Genomic DNA, 17858 nt, shown 5'->3' with positions numbered 1-17858 from the left:
TGGATCAAAACGAGTTGACGCGTTAAGACAAAATTAATAAACGGGTCAATAGTTGATCAATCTGCTTAACACGAAATCAACCAATTTTAACTCATTTAAAATTTATTTCAAAATTAAAATTTTATTATGGTTAAGTTGTAATATTAGTATTTCTCAGAATGTTTATGTTTTTATTATTTTTATTATAATTTTAGACTTATGCTCATATTTGTTATTTATTGATTTGTATTATTGGTTTTATTATATTTTAAAATTTGAAAAATATTTTTTAATATATTAAGGTTATTAATAAATATAGATTTCAATTTTTATGTGAAATTATGTTAATCAGGTCAAATGAGTTATATATTTTAGTTCAACTCATTTACATGAAACAAAAAGATTTAAACGAGTCGTGTCGTGTTAATATATTTATAATTAATTATTAAACGGGGTCAAAACGAGTGTTACGATATGACCTGTTATCTAAATTGATTGGATTAGACTTTGAAAGTTTGACACGTTTAACTTAATAATTTAAGTTCAAGTTGACTTATACAGTTAAATATTTATGACTTAACATGACACGAATACGATCCAAAAATACAATTTAATTGAAGGAGAGGAGTTTTTTCTTTTTATAAAGAGTTGGGACAATCTGATAGATGGGTTGGGTTTGGGCAAGATTTCTAGCGGGCCCAATCTAAAACTTTACCCTTTATTGGTTCATTTGTGATACAAGCCTTTTTGTTGGCTTCATGTTCCTTTTTTTTGTTTTATCACTTTTTTATTTTCTTTGTTTTAGTGGGTTATTGGGCCTTGGACAATGGATATATTTGATTCAATATGGGCCTAGCCTATACCCCGTGCTCTTCAATATGTTTGACACAAAAAAACAAAATCTCTCTATCCGATTTTTTTTTTTTTAGCAGTGACTGATTGAGTGCTTTTTGATTGTTCAATTAATATGGAGTAATGCTACACAATCTCTTTAATTTTTATATATCATATTTTTTAAAATTTTTAATTTTTTCTTAGTTTATTTTTTTTAAACTTAATTCAATTATTCTATTCATTATTTATATATTAAATATTTGATAAAAGAAAAAAAAATTAAAAAAATTATAATATGAAAATATTGTGTGAATAGTAAAAAATTGTGTTGATTTTTTCATATATATTCTACATGTCACCGAAGTGTTAATGATATTTTCAGTCAGTTCTGTGGCAGTAATAGTACTTACATATAATTAATTATAATCGAGATGCATATCATGTCAAGGCCACTGCAAAATTTTCCATTGCTCATTAATGTCTGAGCAATTGGACCACATGCATGCGTGGTTCCCTAATTAATTCTATCTTCCCCGAAGCAATTCTCAACCCATTAGTATAATAAACATGTTGTTGAACTTGACCAACTTTTGTGGGGGTCGATCTTGTGGGTAAAAGTTGGATTTTCCCTCAAAAAATGTAATCCCGTAATCTGCGTTTCATGCATTTTTCTCTTTTCCTAATTTCTCTCCGGAGTTTTCTTTGTTGTACTCTAGTTTTTACGTTTTACTTGGAGAGAAAAGAGGAACATGCACATGGAGTAATTTGGAGACATGCATGAATATATATCCTTTTCATGCCAAGCTAATGAGGTAGCTCGTTGGATGTTGTTCAAAATTCAAAGGAACAGCTAGCCTGAGCAATATCCCATGTACTGCGGGCTGGGACTTGGAAGACTCGGACATTTCTATCAGTGTACACTTCACCCATGCAGCGGGTTCACCTCTTTATTCTTGTTTAGCAGCCAAACCGCGTTTTAGAGCAATAGATACAATGTCTTTGAATTGCTATCTACTCTCATTGACTAGTCCTTATAATCATAAGAAATTAAACAGAAATAAATAAAAGGAGAGAGAAAGAGATCATAGAGGAGTAAACTTTATTCTATCTTTTCCCGGAATTCCTGGCTATACAAGCATATTATATGTATTGCAGACGAGAAGATACAGAGACTTATAAATTAGATAACATGTCCAAATTCTGGAAAACTTTCGTGTCTACTTGCATGATCTCCTGAAAAAAGGGATTCCCGGAGTAGTGTAAAAAGAAGGGTTTCGGTGACAAAAAGTGTCTACATGGATGTTTGCATCGACAGCTGAGTAGCAATATACTAAAAACTAAAAAAGAGTTGCTAAAATGTCTTCCATCGACAGAGAAAAAGATATCTCATGTTCGTATCCCTATCCCAAACAAATTTCAAACCTGTTCAGTATTCTTTCAGGTCAATGGATCGTGTTTGCATGTGATCGTCACAGAGAGAGAGAGAGACTTGACATGGACTGGACAGTGCCGTGGGGTTGAAACCGTGGGGAGGTTTCGAACATTTGCACCACACAAGGGACAACTTGCTATCATCACCCATGTTAGATTTTGGGCCCCACTTCACGCGTTTGTGTTATGTGGGTCCTAGACATTAGACTATATCCTTTTGACCTTTCTGTTGATTCAGGCTGGCTATCTGGTTAGCTGTAATCCAAAAATGAGACGGTGTAATTTCTCTGTTGACGTTTCATGTTTTACCAGGTAATTATCTGTAGCAAAAGTACTTCCCATTACCAGTTCTTCATATTCTGTTATGCGGATTACCTGGAACCTTGTTTAAGATTATGTTAATGTTAATATAAGAATATCCTTTTCCTTCTCTTTTTTCGGAAGAAAAGGAGAAAGGTCTAGGATGCAAGTATTTGCGACGGGGATCATATATGGTCAGGATCAGGATCAGGATCAGGCACAGTCAGAAATAGCTGCTTGACAGATGATCATGGCATGTTTCTCTCCTACACACCATATAATTGCGTGCAAAAAAAACAGGCCAATTAATTTTATAGAAATTTGACTCTCTCTCTCTCTCTCTGGGGGATCATTCTTGGCATGTGGGTGAACAGAAATGAAGGTGCTTCGTGGCAATCTAAAAACTTGGACTGCTTTTGTCCTGTTCTGTTATGAAGCATATGCTATGCTCAGGTTTCCAGTTTGCAGCACCCTGCATGCTGATGCCATGGGAGATGCATGACCTAATACCAGCAAAATCTACAATGCAGACGAGAACTCCCTCGGTGCTTGATATATATGAGATCACTGCTATTTTTTATAATCTGTTGCATGAAATTGAAAGCTGCGAAACCAATACCGCTTGAGCAGCCCACCTTTCCGTGCACAGAGATCCATTGTACTGATCCGTTGCATCATCCCTATACTTTTCAACTTTGTTAAATCTGTTATCATCATCAATTAATTAAAAACTATCAAAATGAAGCAAGACGTGCATCAAATTGTTGTTGCTTTGATTGCAAATTGATCCAATAATAGAGAACAATATTTGAGCAAATGATTTGGATGGTTATGGTAATTATTATGGTCCGAGAATTTTTTGATCTATGTGCCCCACACAAAATGGAAATTCATATTTGAGCCCAATTAATTGCATAGACCTCTATTTTGTTTTCTTTGGATAAAATTGGTTTTCCTTATTTGAGCTAAAAAATCTCTTTATTATTTTTTTATACGTGTGCTTTCTTGCAGGTTGATTTCTTAAGATTGTTTTTTTTATTTGGTTAATATTTTTTAGCTTTCTTAGTTTGTGGTTGAGTCTTTTAGTCTTTGATATACATGAGTTTTGGTTTTTATGCTTATTTGTAATTCTCAGGTGTCTGTTTGGTTGTAATTACGATTTTCTTTCGTCAAAAGTGAGGACTATCAATAAAATTAGAGTATTGTCCTTCACTTAAAAAAAAAAATATTGCATAGACCTCTATCTCCCTATATATGGACCATATTTGCGATGTATATTAATTGTTAATCCTTTTAGAATTAATGCAACATATAATCCCAATTTTGGTGGTTAGAAATTCATTATGAATATTGTGAGAAGAAGATGATACGCTCAATGATATTTCATTGATCAGAACCACTGGACTTAATTATTTTGAATTTTTAAGTATACAAAACATGTAGTTGATAGTTGATTGAGTCATATTCTAAACTCAAGAACATAATCACATGATGAGAAGAATCTATGAGACTATGACCTTAGATTTTCTTGAAGAAAGAATGGACAAAAGGCAAGAGAACAGTATTCTGATGCCTTTGGATATAATATATAGCTACTTTTTTATTATTCATGTGAATTGAATTTGGACAGTTTGAAATTTTGCTTCACTTATTTATTATATAATCATCACTTTGAACATAAGCCTACCGGTAACAAATAAATACAAAGGAAAGAAGTTGCACCATCCTGAAAAGCTTCAGTGGGACCCAATTCCATAAATTGGTTGCCAGTGAAGTCATAGAAAAAGAGCACCCCAGTTGCCTATATGTTGTCAACAAATGCAGCTACAAAATCCCTCTTTCTCCCCCCTCCCTCGCTTGCAGTACCACTCTCCTGCCTCGTTCAGGCATTTCCACAAACAGCTTCTCAAAGAAACGTCTCTTCTTCTTCCACATGGCCAGACCGCAGCAGCGATTCCGGGGTGTTCGGCAGAGGCACTGGGGCTCTTGGGTCTCCGAAATTCGCCACCCTATATTGTACGTTTACCACAGTGCGAAACCTATGTATAACGTTCTTCACGCATGCACGTTTATGTGTTCCTTGCCCTGAGTACTAAACGAAACGTTTCGTTTGTGCAGGAAGACTAGAATTTGGCTGGGAACATTCGAAACGGCCGAAGACGCGGCACGAGCATACGACGAAGCGGCAAGGCTTATGTGCGGCCCAAGGGCTAGAACGAACTTCCCTTACAATCCAAATGCACCTCAGTCATCTACATCGAAGCTTCTCTCGGCAACTTTGACAGCAAAACTACATAAGTGCTACATGGCATCGCTCCAAATGACAAAACCAATAGCACAACAGCCTCTAAAAGCATCATCACCACATGTCTTTGCCACCAACGGCATTGCCGGAAAAACCATCGAAATGGGTATGCGTTTACCGGAAAAGAGACCTGCGGCCGAAGTACTAGAACTAGAGCCAAGTTGGGTCATGAAGAAAGTCAAAGTGGAAAGTAGCTATAGCCAACTGGCGCAGTTCAAGCCTCTTGAAGACGCTCATATAGAGCAAATGATCGAAGAACTTCTTGACTATGGCTCCATTGAGCTTTGCTCTGTAGTACCACCTCAGGATCTTTAATGCATGTTAGCCATATCCACAAACATCGATCTCAAACACCCTTCTTCCTTCAAGTCTCTGGTATACGTACATGTATCTTCACTGCTAATGTGATTCATTGAGCTAATTTAACCTAGTTTCATCAACCTCATCATGATCTCTCTTGGACCCATGAATAGTTCTATGAATCCTATTCATAGTTTTCTTCAGGCGCCCCCAATTGAATGATGCCATATATGCAGCATCAAATATGTAATGATTAATATATGATATAAGCTTCGGCTTTAGTTTTGATGATTTGATCAGTATTGTAGTACTCGATCTACATTATTAACCCAAGTGCATGCAAGAATTACATTTTTTTTTTTTTAATTCAAATTTCTTTTATAGTACTTATGTGATCTGAAGTACTTTTGTTAAGGGCAAAAAAGTGCTCGGACCCCATGCATATATGCCACTTCATAGGAAGTGGCTCGACTCCCATTAATCAATAAGCTGCCTCCCATATATTGACATCAAGCTGTTTACCTAATTATATATATATTGATCGTCTCTAATTATCTCGATCCCTTTCTCTTATATATGACCTTTATGCATTTGAAAATATGAGTAATAGGAATTAAATGTCCTGAAGTTTAACGAAGATGGGACTGATCATGATCTCTCCCATGGTGGTGGCCTTTTTGATTTCAACTTTGCGTGGTATCCATTGGATTAACCCACGTCATGACAATACTGTGACATTGACATGATGAGACCCAGACCAGTTTTGCTCAAAAAGGAAAGGATATTCCCTCCACATTGAGCGTTAATCACGGGGAAACTGTGATCATTTACAAATGAAAAGATACAGAAAATATTAATTAGCCTGATCAATAGCTAGGTCATATCTATCTTCATATACAATTCATATGCTTGATACAGATTTCCATTCAATCATATCTCGCCACATCATGCATGGATGAAAAATGCATATCAGCCTAATCAAACTAACAGCTCGATTTTCTATAACTTAATTAATATATCCCTCGATGATCTCAGACTATACAAATAAAAACGTAAAGTTGGGTCAAGACTCAAGGGAAAATTCGATGCATCTATTTAATTAATTAGAGTCGTCTTGAATATATAATAGGTTTTAGGGAAAATTAGATTTCACCCATCCAAACCACAAGTAGTACTTATTTTATAGTTTAGACTCGGACATGATCCTAAATTTAATTCCACAGTACGTACATGATGATCATATAGTTCGAGCTATACTAGCGGGTACAATTAAAATTTGTCAATTATATATTGATCTCCAATTCGAAATATGTTATAATTAATGACTTTTTATTTAAGATTTGACCGCTAAATCGATATTTAGTTGGACGTACAAACTATTCATTTATATTTTAATATATATATAATGGAGTTTTAAAAAAATGAAGGAAATCACTGGATGGATCGATCAGATATATATAGTGACAGCTTTAACGGCTAACTCTTGTGGTTTTGCAAATTAAAAATCGATCGAGTACTACTCAAACTATTAATCTGCTTGTTTCTTCTTGATCCTTTTTTTTTTTTTTTTTTAAATTTCTTTATATACGGATCGAGAAACTGAGGTCAACGTTGAACCAAGTGGAAATTATGCGCGCAGATACTAATAAATACATTACTTTGGTATAAATAGTTATGGTTCTATATATCCTCCAACTGCATCATGTGTAGCATGTGCAGTAGTAGTACTGCATCATGTTCAACTCAATAAATACATATCCACACACACAGTACTACATAGCATAGCTTTTAGAAATTAAGAAGCATGCAAGATCAGCTTAATTAACTGGATGAACATCAGTCTCATTCTCGATCGATCGATCTCTATGATTTTACAAAGAATATTACGTACGTGCGATCGAAGTTGTGAAGATCAAAGCCTACATGAGACGTTATACAGAGAGACGGACAAAAACGAGGGAGCCAGTAAATCCCATCTCCTAATAATTAATTACTTGAAATTTAAACAAAAATAATTATCTTATATGAAGTGTCTCAATCATATATACTGTTAGGTTAGAAAATAAATTGTAAAAATATAGTAATTGTTGAGGAATAATCCCACATTGACTGTGGATAAGGTCTTGGGCATGTTTATAAGCAATGAGCAATCCTCTCTTATACAACTGGTTTTATGAGATTAGTTAGGCCCATAAATTTCATCAGTAATTACATAGATGTATTTATTTAACGATCGACAAATAGCGAAAAAATAAAAGAAGGGGTCGATGATTCAAAGTTCTCGTGGGAGCCAAGTAATTATTACTAATTGGTTGCTAGAAGGTTTAAAAAAAAAAAAAAGTCTGATTAATGGCCTGATTTTCTTTCAAAGAAGATCAACATCTCATAAAATTTTTGTCCATTTAAGTAGTTCAAAGAATCCTACCTACATAAAGGCCTCTCTTCGCCTCGTCCTCTCATTTTAATTAATAGGAACACTCTCTGCCTCCATTTTTCTCCTTCAGGCCGCACGACACTCACAAACACATTTCTATCAAAACGTTTCACCTTTTAAAGACATGGCCAGGACACAACAGCGATATCGAGGAGTTCGCCAAAGGCATTGGGGCTCTTGGGTCTCAGAGATTCGCCACCCTCTACTGTAAGTAATCTCACAAGTATCAACTATCATAACCTACGCATGGTAATTCCGACACGTTACGGGTGGGTGCATGCTGACACAAAAAGTTTTCACTTGTGCAGGAAGACTAGAATTTGGCTAGGAACATTTGAAACCGCGGAAGACGCGGCACGGGCTTATGACGAAGCCGCAAGGCTAATGTGCGGTCCAAGAGCTAGGACTAACTTCCCCTACAACCCAAATGCAGTACCTCACTCATCGTCTTCAAAGCTTCTCTCGGCCACTTTGACAGCTAAACTGCATAGGTGCTACATGACTTCACTCCAAATGACAAAATCATCAAGACAGGAGCCACAAAAGGCATTATTGCCGCTTGCTAACACAACCAGCTCCACTGCTAGAAGCCCCATTGAAATGGGTACTCGACTGCCGGATAAGACTCTGGCTGCTGCTCAGCAAGAAACGGAAGCCAATTGGGTTGTCAAGAAAGTTCAAGTGGAAAGCACACAGCTGCAGTTTAATCCTCTCGAAGATGATCACATCGAACAGATGATTCAAGAGTTGGTTCATTACGGGTCTATCGAGCTTTGCTCTGTTGTACACCCTCAGGCTCTGTAACTTAGGCCAGGACCTGATCTCAAACCTCCTCCAATTCATCCTGTATTTCTTTTCTGCTAATGCCATTCATTTTGCTAATTTAGCCCATTTTCTTAGCCCTTTCGAGACGCTCTTGCCATGTTTTAGATCCTTGATCGCTAGGTCCTACAACTAAGAAGAAGTGACTGATCAATCGAAGATGTTATTGCTATTTGAATAGTCAATAGTGTTATAATGTATTGATGTCTTTCTTTTAAGGTTTTCCCAAATTTCATGTGAAAGGAATGAAATAGTAGGTAATAAATACTAAATAGGTTCACTCCAAAAGGTGCTTAAAAGTATGACCCTAAAATCCTGGTATTTCCTTCAGGCCAAACCATCTCTAATTCGAACCATCTCTACCGAAGTAGTTTGTCACTCAAGTGTTCTCATTAGCTAGTCAAGATTGATGAGAGGAAGAGTAGCACTTTTCTAGGAAATCCAACAGTTTCAATCCTCTTTGGTTAATGAATGCGGTCAAGAAGAATCATCAGTCGTACTGTCGAATGAACTGACAGAAGGGCATGCACTATGTATTTTCTTTTCCCTTCTGGGAGATGAGTTAAATACCGTGGAGCGCATAAGCCTAGAATTCCACTATCAGATAAATGATCAAGAACAATGAAAGCTTGCACTGGAAAAGGTTTGCAGGCAAAAACAAGGACTGGGGCTTTTTTTGTTGAGCAGAGGATTAGTACAGGTTTGAAGCTTCCACAAAACAGGGTAATAAAATCGAAATCGAAATGGTATAGTAGTTCGTAAAATTCCGGCTATTAAACTGGATATCCAAGATCATATATAATACACGAATATCTACTGCATAAAATAGATCACACATAACAAATGGGTTTAAAAGTGAATGAACTCATCATATAGGACTGAAAAAGAGGATAATGGAAAAGGAAATTACATTTTCATTTCCATTGATCTGTGCAACCATTAATATAATGCTTTGTCTGCCAGGAAAGATATGTTTCCACTTACTGCTGGCTGGTGTTGCGTTTAGAAAAAAAGAGGACATTTTCTGGTTTTTTCTTGGCAATAGAGAATCACCTTTATGAATTGTTGGGTTAAAACTCGAAAAAGGGTTTTCAACGTGGGGAAGGCTTTTGGTTGGGATTGCCGCTACAGAGAGTCAGAGACAAGGGACACTGAAATTTGTTTTGAGTGGTTTTCGACTGATTTTATCTCTCTCTCTCTCTGAAGATCTCTTTGATAATTTACAAGTAGCCGATCACGACCGAGATATGTTGCTAATACTTGCTTTGGCCATGTAATTACTTCATGAATAATATTGAATTTCATGTGCTTAACAAAAGCAAATTGCTCGTTTTCACATGATGATGTGTTATGTAGCTACTAGTATAGCTAGATGATATGCAACTACTTTTTCCTGTCTTTACTAGATCTTTTTATTTGTTGGTTGTGTTATTTTTTTCGGTTTTGATTCTCTTTTTAGGGAATGCTTTTATTTGATTGTGATTTTTAACATAGAATTCATTTTCTAATCATTTTTCTGTCATTCTCATCTCCACGTCTGGATCTAATCGAGTTAAAGACAATTTGGCAGTTTGCACCTACTATACCTTGATTGCAAACTAGTCATGACTCATGAGGTGGAGCTTGGACCCCCACAATTCTGATGCGCAGCAGAGCTTGTAGGCATGAGAAATGGCCGGAAAAAATTTAAATGGTTCAAATCTATTTTTATCTGTCTAAAAATGGAAACACGCATATAGCATCAACGACATGCAAGCTTTTGATTCCGATGGCCGTTAGCTAGATTTGATAGCAGTATAATTTCTTTCCCTGCAAACTATTTCAAGATCGAGCTTTGCTTTAGTTATTGCATGCCATGATCTCATCTCGAACCTACCAAAAATATTATTTTATTTCGTTCTTTAAACTTTGCAATCTTTTTTCCCATTTTAAAAAATATATGTTTACTTTTGGTATTTTGGGCGTGTCCCATCTTTGGCAATGAAACTTCATGATTGTTTGCCTGTTTGGGAATTGATTCTGTTCCCCACAACCATAAAAAACTAAAGTTGTTTATTCTCATTATGCTGTGCTACTTTTGATTCAGCAAAGGTGTTTAAATCATGGCATGTTATTGAGTTCACCATCATTAATAGTTTGAACCATGTGACTTTGGGGACACATGAAATTTCACCTGATCGACCTGATCATCTTTTTCTCATCTCAGTACTGGGCAAATATCTAGTTGATCACCAATTACAGGGCTAGTAACAACTCTATTCAAAGAAACAAATATTTTGTGCTGGCGATACCCTGCAGAACTCTTCAAAAAAAAAAAAACCAGAGAAAAAATTAAGAAAGAATTGGCCGGTTTCCTGTAAATTAAATGTGAAGTCTTACGTATATACGAAGTTGTTGATCTGATTTTGCAAATTGTAGGTGATAAAGCAATAGTGATAATCTAACTACGATGAAAACTTTTCAACGAAATTGTTACAGAATTACAATGAAAGAACGTTTATGGAGAATCTCTGAAGTCAAAGGGTAGATCTTCCAAAGGAAAAAAGCAGTCAAAACCAATCATTGTGTATCCTATCATGGTTGTATGGAATCTCACGAGAAAATGCCGTGAAAGAAAGAATCATATGGTCTCTAGCTTGCTTTCCATGAACTATTAATCATAAATGTTGCGCATATTATTCTTCTTAGTGGGGCTTAATTTTTCTTTTATTTGTTTTAGATGCCTTGGCGATCAACCGATCGAGTCATGCAAAAATCCAAAAGGCAAAGAGCTTTGTTAGGGAGTGAAAGATAATGTTGGTGGCCTACTCATGATCTATCTCTGAAAAGCCAAAATACTTTCCACCTGATTTGAAGCCCAAAATTTATATATATATATATATATATTTATATATATGTATATATATATTTCTTGCCATTTTTCAGTGGAAATGACCTATTGGGCATTGGAAAACATAGACAAGACTTGAACCAGATTATTTCTATCTGATTAGGGTTAGGCTACATATATATTGCTATGTCTCTATTCTCATTTGCCATCCCTTGATCACATGGATGAACATGCTCTTGTTAGCATCCACATGACCCTAACCACCCCTTCATGATCTTATCAATGCCAAAAAGACAAAGCAGAGATGGGACCCCATAACAGCTAGCCATGCATGCACAATATCCCCAGCCAATAAATAATTATTAAGTAGTACTTTATAAGTAAATTTATAATTTGAGATTAAGGTTTTAGTACTATTTGTAGATGAGAGATTTATGAGAGATCGATTCAGGATTGTTTCTAATTTTCTAGAGCTGGACAAGGAAAAAGAATAATTACACAGACCGCCAAAACATGATCAGCAGCTTACACAAATATCAGTACGACAATATCGACTACGTACGTAACCTTTTTCTTCGATGTAATTTGCTGTGCATGCAGTTTTAGCCCGCATTTACTAGCCACGGCAGTAGTAGTAGTAGTACTGTTGTATCACATGCATGCACTCTTCAAGATATAATATATTAAAGATCGTAAACAGCACGAAATAAGATGGTAGCTGTATGTGCATGGGGACTGTGTGCACCTGGTCCCTGATCATGCTTAAGACCGTGTTATATACCTATAATACATGCATGCACCAAAATTAAAAGCATTGACACAGCACATGAAAAGTAGGTACCGAGTTAGCTAGGTCACAAGCTTATAATTAAGTGCGAGACTGTGGTAACATTAATCATGCATAGTATTCACGAACATGGGCGGCGTCGCAATATACAATCAGGTGCAAGATCAACCAGATAACAAAAGGGTTAAGATCAACTGTGGGGACATTTTGGTCCTCATGATTTTGATATTTTTTCTTTCTCGGTGTGGTACTGATCTTATCGTCTGCACCAACTTTGAGCATCAAAACATTGTGTACGTAGACAGTTTTTCCATCATTCCTTTATATATGCTGATCAATCTCTAATTAACATCTCTCATCAATCATCATGTTGTTGAAGCAAATTATATAATTGGTCCAAATTAAAGGTGATCAGAAATATCGACCTCTGCAAAAGAAAAGATCCATCAAGTTTAATTAGCTAGGAATATTCATGATCTCGGAAGGTCAATTAATCCGGCCAACAATTATATCTTTCATTAATTTTATTCTACCTAGCTATATATTTTGTTTGGTTTTCATCATGATTAAGATATTAATCTTATCTTATCTCAATGTTATTTTTTTATAAATAGACACCAATATTGTCTTGTATTCAATAATATTTGAAATAAAAAATTAGATGCAGTTCTCAAAATCTCCCTCCATCATTCTCTCATACTTTTAAAAAAAAAAAAAAAATAAAGTCTACTATTAAAAAATTAATTTTTTTATATAAATTTAATATTTATTTATTTATTAAATAAATATACTGTATTTAATTATTCTATGACTATAAATATTATTTCACTATCGAAAATAGGATTTTAAAAATCGCTGGATCAAAATCGATTATCTAGTAGTGGGTCGCGGATGTCAATATATACTTCGACTGGCGGAGCCAGGTTATAGCCAGGGGGCCATGGCCCCGGCCCAAAAACAGCTAATTTTTTATAATCGAAAATCTCCCCCTTTTTTTTCTCTCAAAATTCTGTATATATAGAAATTGGCCTCTCAAAAAAAAAAAATAAAAAATAAAAAATTATAACCCTCATGTACTCTTCAAAATTTTCTAAACTCTGTATATATATAGAAATGTCTCTCTCTAATTTTCTTCCCAAAATCTTATTTAATTTCTATATATCCTATATTTACTATGATGTGGTCTGTTCAAAATTAAATTCTTCGCTCCCAACAATTCTTTCAATTTTATGGGTAAATTTTATAAAAAAAAAAAAAAAAAACTTAAAACTAAAACTAAAACTAAAACTAAATTTATGAGAATAATAAATTTATTAATATGAACCCCAAATTTTTTTTATTATACGATATTAAGTTTGAATCCAAAGTGAAATAAACACTAGAAGAATAATTTAAGGTTGATATTTTGTATGAAAAAATAGTTGACATTATATACTTAATGTGTCACCAAAATATCTAAATTTTTATATGAAATTTGTATTAACTAGCTTACATACTAGAATGAAAGATGAGTTTATGAAAAATTACCTGTTAGTTTTTATTGAGAGCAAAATCTCTAAAAAAATATCATCACAAAAATGATACTGTTGGAATATTATTCAATGAAAGATTGTCATAAGAAATCTAAAGGAATGCTAAGTTGTGTTTTCTAGAATTTTATTTTTACATGTATATGATAAATTATAAATATTTTTCTACGACATAAAATTTAAATTAGATAATTTTTCCAAGATGTAACTTTTATATAGAGTTATGATCTTATAATTTACTATGGAATGAAACTTAAGAATTTTCTTATTTATTTGACATAATAAATGTTGCATGTTAGAAAATTATTCCCTACAGAAAAATGTCCGGTTCTGCCACTGTTTGACTGGTACGTACGTACGTGCATGGACTGTGGATCGATCTTACAATCTTTGGGTGTTTAATCAAATGCCGGTCCTTGTCAAAGACACCAAGTTTTGGGTCACAAAATAACCTCAATCTGTGTTTGTAGTGGACAAGTTTCTTGGAACTGAATAGCCTCAATCTGCAGAAGGAGGCCACACGTACATTTGAGGACCTATGATCGCTAAGTCCAAATATTGACTTTGATATTGTTTAATTAACTGGCCCAAAGCAAAGAGATCCTCATGCACTACCAGGCCAGTCCATGTTACGTTCCTCGCGCGAGCCTTCACAGCGAGAGAGAGAGAAGACTACGTCTTTTTCAGTTGCCTACATCGTCGATGGGCAGTGGACGGGGCGGACGGGCAAGGGTCCGTCTCGGCCCTCAGACACTCAAAAAAGGGGCCATCTTGGGAATGTGGTGGTGGATTCTGGAGAGAAAATCTCTCCGTCATATCAATTTATAAATTTATTTATATAGAATTTATTTATGTTTATAATACTTCTTTTATAATTATATCTACTCGTGTGACTGACTATACAAAATTATGTTTATGAGTAAGTAAGTATAAGTACAGTATATATCCACAACATTAATCAACACTACATATAACTAAAAATTAAACCACTTTCTCAATTCTGCTTCCTCTGCATCCCAAACCGCGCTACCATGCATGAAGGCTATTGTAGATAGCTAGGAGACGCGTTTGATGCTTCACTTTGGTTCGATGTATGTATTGTTTCATAAAGCAGACTCCAAATTACTCAAAACAGAAAATGAAAAAAAAAATAATAATATGGGAAAAAACATCGAGTCATCATTTGCAGTCATAATTTCTTTCTCTTTTTGCTGCTCCATGTTATCATCATGTAATTCATAAAGTTATGCAAAAACATCACCAAATGGTTCACAGTGGATCGATTATGTTACCTATTAAAAATATTAGATCAGAATGCATAGCAGAAGCGATATTACCTCACAAGAGATATCTCGGATCTAATGCGGTTGTTTCACGGATTCTCTAGCGTCGTTGTTCGTTCATGATCTTCACATCGATGGTAGAGTGTGCTACGTGGTAATACCAGAACAACATTCACACGTTCCACAGTTTAGATACTGTGACTAGAGATAACCATTTGACAGAGAGAGAGCTTGTTTATCCAAGTGTATCATCCAAAGAGGGGAGAGACTATGTAAATAGCCTCTCTAAACGTAACTCCCAACTGGCCCTTAATGGCCAACCATCAAGCCTCATGAAGGGATGCTCACTATGGATGCCCCTTTTTTACTTCTCCCACTCACACATAGTGGGCAAGACCCCAGGTCTGCATCTCTCAATATGTTCTCAATCTTATTCATACTAGCAAATAAGTTGTGCGACCATCGAGCACAACTGTAAAAGAAAAATGGGAGCATTATATCAAATCTCCCCGAAAGAAGACCAGCATAGCAACAACATTCCTAAAAGTGTCTTGTTATGCCTCGACTCATTTGGTTATATCAGACTAAGCATCTCTAATCCCTCTTGAGTCCAAATGACTCAGAGCAATGCTCAATCTCCATAAAAGATGATGTATTCACAGCTATATTGCAACTCCCAAGAAGCAATATAACTTGCTGACAATGAGTACACACCATTATCGATGTGTTACCAAATAGTCTTCCCTTCGCGCTCATGTAATTTAGTTTCAATTCAGTCGCTTTCCCAATAATGTCTCTTTAGACCGCATCATTCATAGCCACAGATAACATGCCAAAGTAGTAGACACTAAAACATCAACCTCGTGACATGTCAAATGTCTCATAAGTGCATAAATAAATTAAGGTAATCAATTATGACCTACAGGACTCACACAATGAGGAAGCAGGGAATCATTCATTCACCTCTACTGTTGGTCGCAAAAACACATGTAGTATGAAATATATGCTATGGAGGAGTTCTCCTTTCTAAGAAAGAGCGTATATCTAATCTCAATTCACCGTACAGATCTTAGTCTAGTCGCTATCTCAGCGCTTAACCCGAGTCCTTCGATTTGCTCGCTATCCGAAGCGCCAAAGAGGTTCTCGCATCTGGCTAAACTACAGGCTATATGGATTGTGGGTAACTAGGCACATACCTTTTAAATATGATGGACCTCATCTTAGCTTCCACTAATGTGACATATTTTTTGTGTCTTACAACTTATCCATTTTTGGACAAGTACCGAGTAATACATTATCTCATCTTTGCTTGCTACCCCTTTGTAGTGCCAAAGGCGATTGCTCGTATGAGTGAGCCGATCTAAGCCCATCGATATATATTTTTTATCATAACTCCTAAATTTATGGTGAATGTGTGTACTTACTAAAAAATACTTCTAATCATGCCACATGATCACAAAACACATCAGTATCATATGCACGATGAGCAATACTATGAGGTACAGAGAAATCACATGGTCAACAATAAATTATTAAACCACAACTCTCAAGTGGTGTTTGATGACCATTTCTCTCAATGTGCATTCTTATGTGTAGTAACTTCCCAAAACATGCTCCTACAAAGATATTTAAATTTTACATATAAAAGTCTTTTGCACAACCATGAAGTCAGGGATGATTTATCGCGTATCACATTTAGGTCAAACTCACAATATAAGCTTTAGATTCTAGTCAGCAAGTCTAACTGCGATTTTTAAGAATTTACAAGGTGACCACAAATGTCATTCATCAAATTTAATTTTCGATTTCAAGATTTCATATAAATCTCTTGTACTCAACAAAAACATGTGAGATAACCATTATTTATTTTTTATTAAGGATAAAATGATTAGGGCATTTGCCCCCAAAAACAATCATAATAGTTTAGTCATTACTTTTAACGACAATCGCATCACAAACTCACTTAACCAATTAAACCATATTTACTCTCTAACAAAATCTTAACATCTAACTCTCATGAACAAATCATAATGGAAACACCAAACAATATATGCAAAACAAGATTCTTCAGTATTTTTCATCTCATTAATTGTCTATGAATTTTGAACAAGAGCTGTTAGAAATTGTTTTTCTTATAAACAGTCTCACAAGACATAAAACATGAGCTACTTTTCACAAACCTATATCCATCACCTTGTAGTATGGAAAACCTCTTATTAGGCGACAATTAATTATCTAAGATAATCAGTTCGCAATATCTCTTATGATGACACTTTTATAATATTGTCAACAACGTTCAAAGAATCACATTTTATTTAATAGGTCGTTAATAAAAAAAACTAGTTACATTGGAAATATTTAAATAGATGGTTTATTTAAGCCGCATGTAAACAACACTAGCATCTTTCATTCGCTTTCTATACCAAAATAGTGCTAGCAACAATCATGCGCTCAAAGTATTTAATGCCTAAACATCATAAAAGTTAACCATCAAATTCTCTTATGAGAATTAACTATTTAATACCTTCATGAATAGTTTCAATAAATATGTAATCAATAGCTATTTAAATACAATTTAATTAGTGCTAAGAGATGGATCTAGAGCATTGCTATTCATAAGCCCATACACCACACACCAAAATTTTTTTATTTTTTTAAAATTTTTTTAAAGTTTATTTTGATTTTATTATTCTCAAAATAATTGAATTATTCAACTCATAATCCATATACCACACATTTGGTAAGAGAATAAAATTAAAGAAATTATAAAAAAATTGATGTGTGGTGTATGAAGCTTAAAAATAGAATTTTTCTTATTCTAATACCGAGAAGTACCGGAGAATGAACATAAGTCCAATATGGTACATTTAAAAAAAAAAAAAAGTCCAATATGGTACAAAATACATGCATTAATCAAGTAATTGGCCGACTGAAGAGGCCAATCTGTCTCGCATGCACGCACCCAACTGCTGGAATATTAAATGCAAAACCAAGCGCTATCTTTCGTGCATGTGCTAGGAATAA

At 34.9% G+C, this 17858-nt stretch overlaps 2 protein-coding genes across 2 annotated transcripts; both read left to right on the top strand.

Moving 5' to 3' along the window:
• The first annotated feature begins 4266 nt into the window (after nucleotides 1-4266).
• On the top strand, nucleotides 4267-5437 carry LOC109012844 (ethylene-responsive transcription factor ERF003-like). The gene is made up of 2 exons (XM_018994682.2): nucleotides 4267-4560; nucleotides 4663-5437. Exons 1-2 carry the CDS (start codon nucleotides 4478-4480, stop codon nucleotides 5162-5164), a joined length of 585 nt encoding a protein of 194 aa, XP_018850227.2. The 5' UTR covers nucleotides 4267-4477; the 3' UTR covers nucleotides 5165-5437.
• Nucleotides 5438-7627: 2190 nt separating this feature from the next.
• On the top strand, nucleotides 7628-8546 carry LOC109012989 (ethylene-responsive transcription factor ERF003-like). The gene is made up of 2 exons (XM_018994887.2): nucleotides 7628-7790; nucleotides 7892-8546. Exons 1-2 carry the CDS (start codon nucleotides 7708-7710, stop codon nucleotides 8385-8387), a joined length of 579 nt encoding a protein of 192 aa, XP_018850432.1. The 5' UTR covers nucleotides 7628-7707; the 3' UTR covers nucleotides 8388-8546.
• Nucleotides 8547-17858: the final 9312 nt, after the last annotated feature.

Source organism: Juglans regia, chromosome 8 (genome assembly GCF_001411555.2).
Source record: "Juglans regia cultivar Chandler chromosome 8, Walnut 2.0, whole genome shotgun sequence".
NCBI classification, from domain to species: Eukaryota; Viridiplantae; Streptophyta; class Magnoliopsida; order Fagales; family Juglandaceae; genus Juglans; species Juglans regia.
This window is presented reverse-complemented; position numbering and strand designations above follow the sequence as displayed.